The sequence below is a fragment of the Mesoplodon densirostris genome, chromosome 14 (genome assembly GCF_025265405.1).
Source record: "Mesoplodon densirostris isolate mMesDen1 chromosome 14, mMesDen1 primary haplotype, whole genome shotgun sequence".
Taxonomy (NCBI): domain Eukaryota; kingdom Metazoa; phylum Chordata; class Mammalia; order Artiodactyla; family Ziphiidae; genus Mesoplodon; species Mesoplodon densirostris.
In genome coordinates, this window is record NC_082674.1 from 8,436,999 (window position 1) to 8,450,417 (window position 13,419).

The 13,419-nt window shown below is 35.8% G+C and overlaps 1 protein-coding gene and 1 pseudogene across 1 annotated transcript in view; one reads left to right on the forward strand and one right to left on the reverse strand.

Annotated features, from left to right (window-relative positions):
* ROCK2 (Rho associated coiled-coil containing protein kinase 2) overlaps window positions 1-13,419 on the reverse strand; it is a 147,649-nt gene that overhangs the window by 50,995 nt on the left and 83,235 nt on the right. The window contains exon 5 of the mRNA XM_060118066.1: window positions 6,401-6,661. Coding sequence (XP_059974049.1) covers window positions 6,401-6,661 — 261 coding nt within the window. The remainder of the gene's footprint in view (window positions 1-6,400; window positions 6,662-13,419) is intronic.
* Window positions 383-956, forward strand: LOC132501915 (large ribosomal subunit protein uL22-like; annotated as a pseudogene).

A 13,419-nucleotide genomic window follows, 5' to 3' on the forward strand; every position in this document is an offset into this window, starting at 1 on the left:
ATTTGGGCAAGATATTTAAAAACTATCTCATGGGGAAGTTCTCAAATTATATAAATATAAAATCTACATTTATGACAAATGTAGGAAATACAGGAAGGCTAAAATACAGAAATACAGGAAGGCTAAACAACAACTAAAGAGATTGGTTTACCTACAGGGGGTGAGTGGGAAAAGGGTAGAAAGAAGCAAGTACAGGAATGGGATGGTGGGATAAGGAGGGAGTGATCCTTCTCTGAGCATGCCATTTGTATAGTTCTGACTCTTAAACCAGAGGAATGCCTCACATATCCAAAAAACAAATAAACAAAATCAACCAGATGTGGGACAACTCTAAATGGAATACAAACAGTAAGAAATGGACCTGGCTTTTCCAGTAAGTGGCCTGAGGTGACCTCTAAAAATGGTTCGCTATTCACTTGACCCAGAAAACCCCACAAAATCATGCAAGTCGAGAGGTTCAAATCTTCGTGTTCACTTTAAGAACACTCATGAAACGGCCCAGGCCATTAAGGGTATGCATATCCTAAAAGCCACCAAGTATCTGAAGGACGTCACTTTAAAGAAGCAATGTGTGCCATTCTGTCGTTACAATGGTGGAGTTGGTAGGTGTGCCAAGGCCAAACAGTGGGGCTGGACGCAGGGTCGGTGGCCCAAAAAGAGTGCTGAATTTTTACTGTACATGCTCAAAAAATGCAGAAAGTAATGGTGAACTTAAGGGCTTAGATGTAGATTCTCTGGTCATTGAGCATATCCAGGTGAATAAAGCCCCCAAGATGCGGCTCAGGACTTACAGAGCTCATGGTTGGAACAACCCATACATGAGCTCTCCCTGCCACATTGAGATGATCCTTACTGAAAAAGAACGGAGTGTGCCTAAACCAGAAGAGGAGGTTGCCCAGAAGAAAAACATATCCCAGAAGAAATTGAAGAAACAAAAACTTATGGCCTGGGAATAAATGCTGCAAAAAATAAATGCAAATAAAAGTTAAAAAAAAAAAAAGAAATGGACCTGTTTCATAAATTAATAACATAACCACATCAAAGAGGGTAGAGAGGAAAAGAACTGACCTAAGTTACTTTGGAAAACAGTTGTAGTGTACATAATGAGAGCCAGTTTTCTCACAATACAAAGAAGTAATCACAAAACAGAAAGGAGGAAGACTAGAATGAACCCTGTGGTGTAGGACTAGAATCAAAAGTATCATATGAACTCATAATTTTTAATACACTTTATATACAGACAGGTACAGAATTAAATATGAACATGTGTGTGCATGTGAGTTAGTAGACACAGTATATACAATATACACACATCCACTGACAGAGCCTAGCAATAATGACACTCCAGGAGCAATGAGTACATCCAGCACCCGAATACTGATTTTTAAATACCATTCTTAAAGAAAAGGAATTAGAGCTTCTTGGAGAAGTGTTTGATTCCAGGCCTGGGACAGAGAAAATATAAGATAAGTGTTCAACAGATGGAAGGAAGGGAGGGAGGGAGGGAGGGAGGGAAGAAAAAAGAAATAAAGAAAAGAAATGCTCCCTATAGGGTACATTTGGGGAAAGACATAGAAGCCAACTTAAAAAGCCTTCACAAGGTAAGCAAACTCTGGACTGAGTTTCAATGTGTGAGTTGGAATTTGCCAAGCAGGGTATATTCAACAGCATATATGAAGGCCAGGAATCATAACATACCATGGTATAAAAAGAACTGTATGTAATTTAAGACCTCTGAACCACAAGGTTCAAGAGGTCAAATGATACAGAATGAGGGTGAAAAAGTAGGCAGGGATCATATCACCATAAGAGGCTTCAGATGACTAGCTAAGGAGTTTGAACTTTATTCTGTAGGTGACAGAAAACTACTAAAGGGTTTCAAGCTGGAGAGCAACATAAACAGGTATGCATTTTCAAAAGCTTCTTCAAAAGTACTTTATCTTAAATGGATCAGGTAATGTGTGTTTGCTAAATACATGAGTGTTTTATAACTGACAAAATATCATAAGTCAAGAGATTCACTGAAAACACAAAATGGGTCAATCACGAATCTTGGAGTTGGTCTAAGAAACTATTCAAAATGCCTGCTGTTGGGACTTCCCTGGTGGTGCAGTGGTTAAGAATCTGCCTGCCAATGCAGGAGACATGGGTTTGAGCCACGGTCTGGGAAGATCCCACATGCTGCGGAGCAACTAAGCCCGTGCGCCACAACTACTGAGCCTGTGCTCTAGAGCCTGTGAGCCACAAGTACTGAGCCCTTGTGCCACAACTACTGAAGCCTGCGCGCCTAGAGCCCGTGCTCTGCAACAAGAGAAGCCACCGCAGTGGGAAGCCCGCGCACCACAAAGAAGAGTAGCCCCTGCTCACTGCAACTAGAGAAAGCCCACGCAGCAACAAAGACCCAACGCAGCTAAAAATAAATTAATTTTTTTAAGTTATAAAAAGAAAAAAAAAGAAAAAAATGCCTCCTGTGAGGGTGGAAAAGAAAAACTGTAAGTGAAATTCTTAATTATCAGAAGCATTGAAAGCTTCAGCTTGACTACTACATAGTCCGGAGCGTATTCAGTCCATTTTAACAATTAAAAATGAGCACTTGCACCAGGGGCTACTTTCTCAGAGAGGCGTGTCCCCTCCCTGCCTCGTAAAACTGCTGGCTAGTGGAAGGTCCTGCTTCTTGTGCTCTATCTAGAAGACAGCCCATTTGCTTCAGAACTCCATTTCCATTTGCACTTTGCGGCACACACAGGCGCAAAGCTGCCTGTTATTCCAATCATCTCCCTGGATACCAATTATTTTCGTTTGGGCTCTGGTTACAAAGCTGCATAGCTTTTGAATGGTCTGTCCCTACTGCTCCCATAAACCTGTCCTTTTAAATGTATAATTTTGCAGAAAATAGGGCTTTTCAGAAACATGAGTAGAAATGCCTGTATTTTAAAAATTGATGTCACTTGTAGAAGGGTTAAGAACACTAACATTTTACCTGTTAGCTTTTAAGAATTTATAGCTTCAATCTAATCCAATGGTATACACTAGAATATTAATGGATAAAATCTTATACTATTTTCAGTAATTTAAAATACTAATGTAAAATTGTGCCTTAAAAGGAGGTAAAGCTTGCTATGAAATGCATAATGACAGGCATAGAGGGAAGTCAACTTGTCTGATCAATGCAGGTAATTTTAAATAGCAGTACTCCTTGACTGTCACTGAGATAATCTAGATGTAAATATACTAATTGTGACTTTCACTCACACCCAGATATTTATTTCAGGGAGAAAAAGAATAACAACAGCCAGAGAATTGTGTAATCTGCAATCTATCAATGACAGAATTTAATGAAACAGCATTCCTCTTATTAGTGATAGTAATAATTTTAGTACTTATATAAGGTTATAATTTTATAGTTGTATTTTACTTTGCTTTTATCCATGGAATAATGTTTTACGTGAAGCCAGAAGAGCTAAAAAATAATTCGAGCATCTCTGTCTTTATTACAGATAAAGGGTTGGCAAACTTTTTGTATAAAGAGCCAGATAGTAATTAAATATTTTAGGCTTTATGAGACACATAGGGTCTCTATTGCATATCTTCTTTTTAAAAACAATTTTTTAAAAGTGGAAAAAACATTTTTAGTACAGAAACTATACAAAACCAAGCCACAGGCCAGGTTTGGCCCTGTGCTCTAGTTTGCCAATCCCTTCTATAGATATATAGATGAATAAGAATGAAACTATGAACATTTCTAATGGCTCTAAGACCATAATAGTAATCAAAGGCAAACGAAGTGATGAACATGAAACTTGCAATAACACTATTCACATTAACAACTAACATAACAAAATTATAAATTCTACGTACTATAGTTTTAAGTAAAAATTCCTTTGTTCTTCAACATAACATAATTACTCTCATTATTAATATTACTGGAGGAATGGGGGTTTGGCGTAAAACAAACAACATTCTAAAAGTTCAATATTAACAAATATATTTGACTACATCATAATTAAGGGTTTCTGTTCAAACAAAGATACAGATGAGTAGCATACTGGAAGATGATTATCAGTGATACCTGTTGAACCAGTATCTAGATTATATAAGGAATCCCTGCACATCAACAAACCACCAATTTTTAAAGGGTCAAAAGATACACAACACAGGTTAATTCACAAAGGAGACAGAGAAGTATATGGAGAAAGGTTTGACATCAACTGTTAAGATTAATAAGAAGTTTAAAAGATACTACTTTACACACCAATGGAATTTGGTAAGATTTAGAGCGTGAATAAAAGGAAGGGTGAGTGAGGATATGGGAGACAGGATCTCTCATGCACTATTAGCAAGAGGTTATAACATTTACAGCCATTCTGGAGACGAGGTAATACTTCGTGTATCCTCTGAGATCGTAGTCTCACTTCTAGGGTTTATATTTAGAGGAAACCCTTGTCAGAATAGACACACGAGACATGTATGAAAATGTTCAACATGGTACTGTTGGTAACAGGGAGCTGGGTGTGACTTAGGAATCCAACACAAGGGGGAATAATAAGTAAAATTAAGAGATACTATGGAATACTAAAAAGCAGTGAGCGACTTTACATATATCAGGAATAGACATAAAACAATGTTGCGTGAGAAAAGTTAACAACAAAATGACAACAATCTGTTATACTATTTATACATATGTACACCATACTAATAGTCTCTAAGCGCTTATAAACACATTACAATGGCTGTGTATTAGGGGAAAAGAGAATAAGACAAAAACTGAAAGGGGGAAAACATAATTTAAAAAAAACAAAAACAAGATAGGGCCTTTGTGTATACTACTAATGACAATAAGCTGTGAGCCAAGGAGCATAATTAACTGAACTATATGTACCTGAATTAAACATAGTAAACAAAATGATATATGCCATATTTTTATTTTGCCTTACAAAGAACCAAGTTAAGATACTTAAATAGCTGACTTCAGTGCTCACTGACGTGCTTATACAATGATCTTGTAAACAACGTATTCCGTCCTGTTCCTCTCCTCTCACCCTCTACACCGTCTTTCCTGAACCACCTTTACCCATCCTAAAAACATGTGGTGTGATTTCTCTGCACCCTCCCAAAAGTTTTCGGGTTAATGAAAATCAGAATACACTCATAGATGTGCAGCACGTAAACATCATTCATTATGTATAACAGACATTAAGAAGTTTAGCATTCCATTACAAAATTATTTCTACTTTATTTTCGTTAAATATGATTTTCACTGTTAATCACTTCATACTGTAGTATGATAAACACCACAAGAGGGAGCTTTGGGTACAATCAATACTCTACCTACTAAACATTAATGTATGCAGAACACAAACATAGTAACACTCTATGAAGAAGACCAAAGAGCCAAAGGGATGTTATGTTTTAGCTGGGCAAGCAGGGCATACAATCCTAGATAGATAAAAGTGGTCTGTGAAGTACAGCACAAATTCTAAATAAGTAACATTATGGAAATTATGACAGAGAGTGATCAATCAGGTTAGGATTATCAGGCAGCACTTTCTATATGAGGTAAAAATCTGAGCTGAGCTTGGAAGACTATGGATCACTGATGATGGTAGGACAATCAATAAAAGTGAATATCACACAGGAGGCATAAATAAGTTAAGAAGTAAAGAGAAAAGAAAATCAGCTTAATTCAAAATAAACATCTTGACAAGATAATTAACAAGAATACATAGGAAATAAAACATGATCCCTCCCCATCAGGAATTACTGCCAAGAATTACAGTACACTTACAGAGAAAAAGACAAGGGATATAAATTTCGCAACAAAAATAAATCAACACCATAGTTAGCTATGAAGTTAATGCTACTGAATCAATTAATCATAATACGAATTGTCCAACAGGTAAAAGCACAACAATAAACTTGCCCCCAAGTTTATTCTATGTGGTTGATACAGATGGGGTTGGTAAGAGTTGGTAAATTTCTACCTTACCTCTTTTTTTAAAGGAAAAATACAGAAATAATAATGATGACAGAAATACCCATGTACCTTAATTTATATTTTGTGTCCTACTTCTTTACCTAGATCATTAAATACATGAACTAGTTTTGATTGGTAGCAAATGTTTGTCAAGGTTCTATGAGGAAGATAACTATTTATCTGATAACTAGTTATTTGAGTTTTTATTTCTCTTGGATTCACCAAATCTACGAACAAAGTACAACTATATGAATGATAAGTAAAGTAAATGTTTTGATTTGGATATTTTATTACCTTGTATGAGTCATTACACAGTTAGCAAAACTAAATTTATCCTCGTTTAAATCTATGAACTCCAGATTTCAAGTGTTCCTTTATTTTTGTCTCTCAAAAAACTAGCATTTTTTTTACTTGCTTGTTACTTACTTCATCCATCTTCATACATGTGCCAAAATCTGCTAATTTTAGATGTCCATGTTTATCCAAGAGCATGTTGTCAGGCTTCACATCTCTGTGAATTAAACCCATGGAGTGTATGGCATCCAAAGCAAGAACAACTTCAGCAGTATAAAATTTGGCCCATTTTTCAGGTACATCATAGTTACTCATAAGGTTTACAAGGTCTCCACCAGGCATGTACTCCATTACCATGTACAGATACTTATCATCTTGAAAGGCACAAAAGAGCTGGAAAACAAAACAAGAAGGAAAAAAAATTTTTTTAATTTAAAAAAAGAAAAGAAATGAAAGAACGAAAGAGAGAAAGAAAGAAAACCGAAACCATTAAGAGAACAAAACCCCAAAGCTATTACTGCTGTTGAAAAAGATAAATTACTGTATAACCAAAACAGAGTTAAACTTTAGGAAACCTGTGATTTTAGATTTGGACATCTTTAATGGAAAAACCGTTATCAAACAAAACTTTTATATGGGTATCTTCTTCATGCTTACTAAAAAAATATGCATAAATGTATCATTTTCCCTCTCAGAGAATACAGGAATCTATTTAAATAGAAATATTTTAAAAGAGAAACAGATTACGAATGAGGAACATAAAAGGTGAAAGAATGACAGAAGAACAGATAATTAAAAAAGCCCAGCTTTCTGAAAACAAAACAAATTACTGCACATAACTCACAAAGAAGAGAGCTGAGGAAGTAGGAGAGGTTTAGAAAAATCTAAAATGCCAGATTCGGTAGATACAAGAAGAGGGAATAAGTCCCATACCACTGGGAAGAGTAATTCGTAGCCACATTTGGAACTGGGCCTTCTCCTCTCTTCCCTTCCCCATCATCTTGCTCATAATCAACAGCAAGTGGCAGTGATACCTGCACTCAGACTAAAGCAGTGGCACTGGGACCAGAGAAATAGGACACCAAGCTAGGTTGCTACTGATTCCCTGGAGAGACAAGAGAAACCACAAATTCAGAAGGAAAGGTATCTGTACATTCCACCCAACCACATGTCCCACCCCTCCTGAAAGCAACCAATGTAAACAGAAAGGATTTCCACAAATAGGAAAAAGAACAAAACCAAGAATCAACATTTCAGAAAAATCAGTATCATGAAATAGAGGCAAAGCAATTCAAGGAACAGAAAGTTAATGGTCAAGGAAATGCTTAAAATAGGACAAACTAAGAACAGCTTTAAAAATGTAAATATCAATACCCTCAAAAGAGTAACAAGTCACATCAATTAAAAAAATTGGATGATATGGGGAAAAAACCTGAAGCTTTGGAATTAAATATACAACTGATGATAAGAGAAAAACAAATTACAGAGCTTGAAAATTGAGCAAAGTAACTTTCTCTGAAGACACTGAAGGATTCAGAGATGAAAAACAGAGCAAAGTTAGCAAAGCTCCGACATCTAAAAGCAGTCCGGAAGAGAGAAAATAGACCAGAAGAAAAAGGAAAAAAAGAAATAGCAAACAAAAACTTCTAGAAATGAATAAAGTCAAAAACCTAAGATTGAAAGATCTCAAATGAAACAAGAGAGAAACTAAGACAGTGTTAAACTCTCAGAAATTCAGCGGAAAAATTCTGAAAGTTTCCAAAGACAAAAAGTACCTTATGTACAAAAACGTTAATCATATTGTCAACAAACATCTCAGCCAACACAGAATACAAAAAACAGAGCTGTATCTTCGAAAACTTTGAAGGAAAATAATTTTGATCCTAGAATACGGCAGTTTAAAAAAATCAATATCAATGCAAACTCTAAATCCCAGCAAGAATTTTTTCCAGAAATTAACAAATTGATTATAAAATTTCTATGGAAATGCAAATAACCCAGAGGAGCCAAAACTATCTTACAACAGAATAAAGCAGGAGCACTTATACTTCCCAATTTCAAAACTCAAAACAAAACTAACGTTTTCAGGACAGTACTGGTACGGTATAAGGACAGACATACAGATCAATGGAACAGAAGTGACAGCCTAGAAATAACCCTTATATTTATAGGTCAAGAGTTTGGGTTTTTTTAAACAAAGGTGCCAGAGTAATTTAGTGGTGAAAGAACAGTCTTTTCAATAAATGGTGCTTGAACAATTGGATATTCAAAGACAAAAATATGAACATTTTTAGACCCCTACTTCACATCATACTCAAAAATTAACTCAAGTAGATCACAGGACTAAATTTAAGAGTTAAAACTAGAAAAATCTTATGAAAAAACAAAGGAGAAAAATCTTTTATCACCTTGGATTAGGCAACGATTTCTTCTAACACCAAAAACACAACTGACAAAATGAAAAACTGACACATAAGATCTGATCAAAATAAAAATTTTCTGGCTTCCAAAAATCCTATTAAAAAATGAAAAGACAAATCACAGGTTGGAAAAAATACTAATAAGTGATATATATGATAAAGTATCTAGACTACATAAAGGACTCCTACAACTCAATAATAAGACAAGTAACAATTTTTTAAAGGGCAAAAATGTGAATAGACATTTCACCAAAGAAGATATATGAGTGGTCAATAAGCACATGAAAAGACGTTAGTCATTGGGGAAATTCTAATTAAAACCACAATGAGATCCCACTTTATACCCACCAGAATGGCCATAATAAAAACGACAGAAAACATCAACTGTTGGCAAGAACATGGAGAAACTGGAACCTCATCTATGCTGGTAAGAACGTAAAATGGCACAGCCACTTTGGGAAACAGTTTGGCAATTTCTTAAAAAGTTAAATATAAATTTCCCACATAACTAAGAATTCCACTCCCAGGTACCTACCCAAGAGAAATGAAGTATGTCCACAAAAGACTTGTATGCAAATGTTCATAGCAGCATTATTCACTATTTATAATAGCCCCAAAGTGGAAACAATTCAAACGTCCATCAAATTGTAAATGGACAAACATAATGGGGTGTATCCACATACTCCTTCCACCTCAACCGAGTATACTGCAATACAATTCTGATGCCAAGCACCTCGAGTTAGCATCACATACCACAAGCTAAGAGGCCAGGCTTTCACAAGACCCTCACTTCAGACATCAGCTGTCCTGTACTTTGGAAGTCCCCAAGCCACCAGCATTTCTGATTAACTAACTACAAATTCTGGAGTTCCCATGACCCACTCAGGTTCGATAATTCACTGGGTTGACTCAAAGAATTCAGGAAAGCACCATACATATGATCAAAGTTTTACTGTAAAGGATACACATAAGGTGAGGTCTGGGAGGGAACAGAGCTTCTGCAACTTCTCCTTGTGGAATCAGGGTGAAACACCATCCCAGTACACCAATGTCTTCACCAACCAGGAAGCTCCATTGAGTGTCAATGTCCACAGCTTTTATTAGGGTCTCATTATATAGGCATGATTAATTAAATCATTGGCCATGTGATTAAACTCAATTTCCAGCCCCCTTCCGGTACCCCGAAGGTTGGAAGGCTGAAAGTCCCAATCCTCTAATCACGCGCTCATTCTTTCTAATGATCAGTCCCCATCTCATCCAAAAGTTATCAAAAGGCCACCAGGAGTTGTCTCATTAGCGTAACAAAGACATTCTTAACACTCAGGAAATCCAAGAGCTTCTGAAGCTCTTGTGCTAAGAACTGGGGACAAACACCAAATACATTGTTGATTAAACCACATACAATGGGCTATGCTATTCAGCACTAAAACGAAATGAAATACAAGACATGCTACAATGTGCATTAACTTCAAAAATAGTATACTAAGGGAAAAAGACAACATGTGGTATGATTCCATTTTTCTAAAATGTCCAGAAAAGGCAAATTATGGAGACAGAAAACACACTTGTGGTTACCTGGGGCTGGAGGGGAATGGGAAATGACTGTAAGGAGGTATAAGTGATCATTTGGGGATGATGAAATATTCTAAAAATCAGGTTTTAGTGATGGGTGCACAACTCCATAAATTTCCTAAAAATCATTTAATTGTACAAGTTGATCTCAAACAATTTAATTATTCATAAGAGACAAAAACTGGAAACAACCCAAACGTCTATGAACAGATGAACAGGATAAACAAACTGTCATATATTCACACAATGGAATACTATTACACAATAAAAAGAAATGAACTACTGATATATCACATCACAGATAAATCTCAAAACAATTTTGTTGAAGAAAGCCAGATGGGATGGGATTAAAGTTTGATTGAACACTGCAGAAAAAAAGATCAGTGAACTTAAAGACATAGCAGGGGTCCCCCCCACCCCAACCCGGGTCACTGACTGATACCAGTCCACGGCCTGTTAGGAACCAGGCCAAATAGCGGGAGGTGAGCAGGCGGGCAGGTGAGTGAGCGAAGCTTCACCTGCTGCTCCCTGTCGCTCACAGCACCGCCTGAACCATCCCCTCCACCCACACCCAGTCCGTGGAAAAACTGTTTTCCATGAAACCAGTCCCTGGTGCCTAAAAGGTTGGGGACTGCTGAGACATAGCATAAAAACTATACAAAATGAAGCACACCTGAAAAACAAAAACAGAAACAGACTGGGGAAAGAAAAAAAAACAGTATCAGTTACCTATGGGACAACATCAAGCAAATTACATATGTGTAACTGTAGTCTGAGAAAGGGGTTGAGGGGTAAATGGACGGAAAGTGAGACAGAAAAAATATTTGAGAAAATAATGGTCAAAATTTTCTCAAACTTGGTAAAATCTGTAAACCCACAGGTCTAAGAAGCCAGTCAGGGTTCATATCCAAAATAAAAACAATTCCTACAAATCTTTTTTTTTCAATTGACAGACAACCTAATGGGAAAATGAGCAAGAGACTTAAACAGGCATTTCACAAAACAGAATATTCAACTATGAAAAGGTAGTAAATCTCACCAATAAACTGGAGTAACCTGGATAAGAGATATTCAATGGTTTCACTTATATAAAGTTCAATAAACAGGAAAAATATAGTTTCTGAGTGCTTGTTTAGGTGGTATACTGGAAAGAAAACAATGAAACAATTACTAATAAAGCCAGAAGAACGTTTATTCTGGGGGGAACACATGGAGGTAGTGATTGGGAAAGAGCACAAGGGGACTTAACAGAGTACATACTGGCAATGTTTATTTTTGACCTGAGTTGTGAATACATGGGTGTTTGCTTTGCAATAAATCATTCTGCTGCTTTTTTATGTACTTTTCTATGCATGTTACAAATAAAACCATTTTAAAAAAATAAGCAGAACTCAAAGAGAAACTTATAACTTCAAGTGAGTTTATAGGTATCTCTCCTTATCCTCTCATTATCCAATATTCAAACAGAGATATCTGTATTGGAAAATAAGTACTGACAATAAAAGTCAGGAAGGTAAAGAAACTAGAAAAGAACAATATAAACCCAAAGAAAACAGTAGCTAGAAAAAAAAACTTTTAAGCAGGAAATAACTAAAAAGAAAGTCAAAAAGGTATATTTTGTAAATAAAACAAAAAACACGTTAAGACCAAAAAGTTTACAAATATGCCATTCAACAGAAAAGTGAAAAAGACAGAGTCACAGAAAATAAAAATGAACTCAAGAAATTTAAAAACCTGAATCAGTCAACAATCATATGAAAAATTAAAAGGTTGGTAGAAGATCCAGTTGGGAAGGAGGGAGGGAGAAATTTAAACACAGGAATGGCATAAATTAATTTTAGGATAGCAGCTATCTCTCAGAAGAAAGGCAGGGAAAAAAGATTGGGCCAGAGAAAAAGTATTTCAATCACTTTGCTGTACAGCAGAAACTAACACAACATTGTAAATCAACTATATTTCAATAAAATAAATATTTTTAAAAAGTATTTCAACAGTTCTTATAATGTTTAGTACTTCAAAATTAGAAGATTAAAATTAAGTATGGTAAAATTTGCTAAATGTGTGTAAGACTGAAACCAAAGAAAGTTTCCAGATGCCTTATTTGTTAGACAAGAAAGAAAAGTTATTTACCAATGGTGAATACTTAAATTGTGTTTGGTTTTGCACCAGCTGAAGAAATGTGTCTAGAGAAAAACAACTTTAAGACTAAATCTTTCGGCAACAACAGTTGCTCAAAGAATTGAGAACACTGGGAGCAATATTAATCACCAATTTAAAAACAAGACAAATGATTTCAAGTGTTTTTCCTTGACTCTTGATGAGTCAACAGATATTATTAATACTATTCAGTAGTTACTATTTATTGGAGGAGTGCCAAGTTTGAAGCTGAATACAGAATTAGCCTCTATGAACAGTCCGCATAGATCAACTACAGACAAAAATACTTTAAACGAAATTGAGCAAACATTAATTCAGTACAACCTGAAGTCATACCTGGTAAGGTGTGTTACAACAGATGCTGGTAAAAATATATGTGGAACAGAAAAAGGCTTAGTTGGACAAATTTACAAAGCTTGTGAAAATGTATGCTGTTCAAAGTCTATGGTTATTTTTCGTAATATTGATCAATAGGTACAGTGTGGAAAATATATTTGAATCTCATGTGTTAATAAATAAGTAGTATTGATGGTGTTATTTGCTCTTGTTGACTTAACCATCACCATCAGTTCTGTGAATTTTTGCCAGAAATAGAAGCTGAACATCCTGACTAACCCTGCTACACAGCAGTTCAGTGGCTTAGCAGTGGTAAAGTTTTACTGCAATTATTTGAGCTCAGAGGTGAGACTGAAATTTGTCTGATCAAGAACCACCCTCAACCACTATGACTGAACTGAATAGCTTTGGAAATTAGCTTTAGCTGCAACTTGATAATGTTTCTTAATACCTAAATGACCTAAAATGGCAAGGCAAAACAGCGCTACATGCAAAACTTATTCTATGACACAATCATTTTTATGACAACTAACATCAAGCTGCTGTATATACTTTCCCATGCTATCAAAATCAAAACAATACATGAGATCTCCATTCCTACACAAATTTGCAGTGGATATACTTTCTGATCTCAGACTACAGTCTCACAGTTCCAGCAGTATTTTT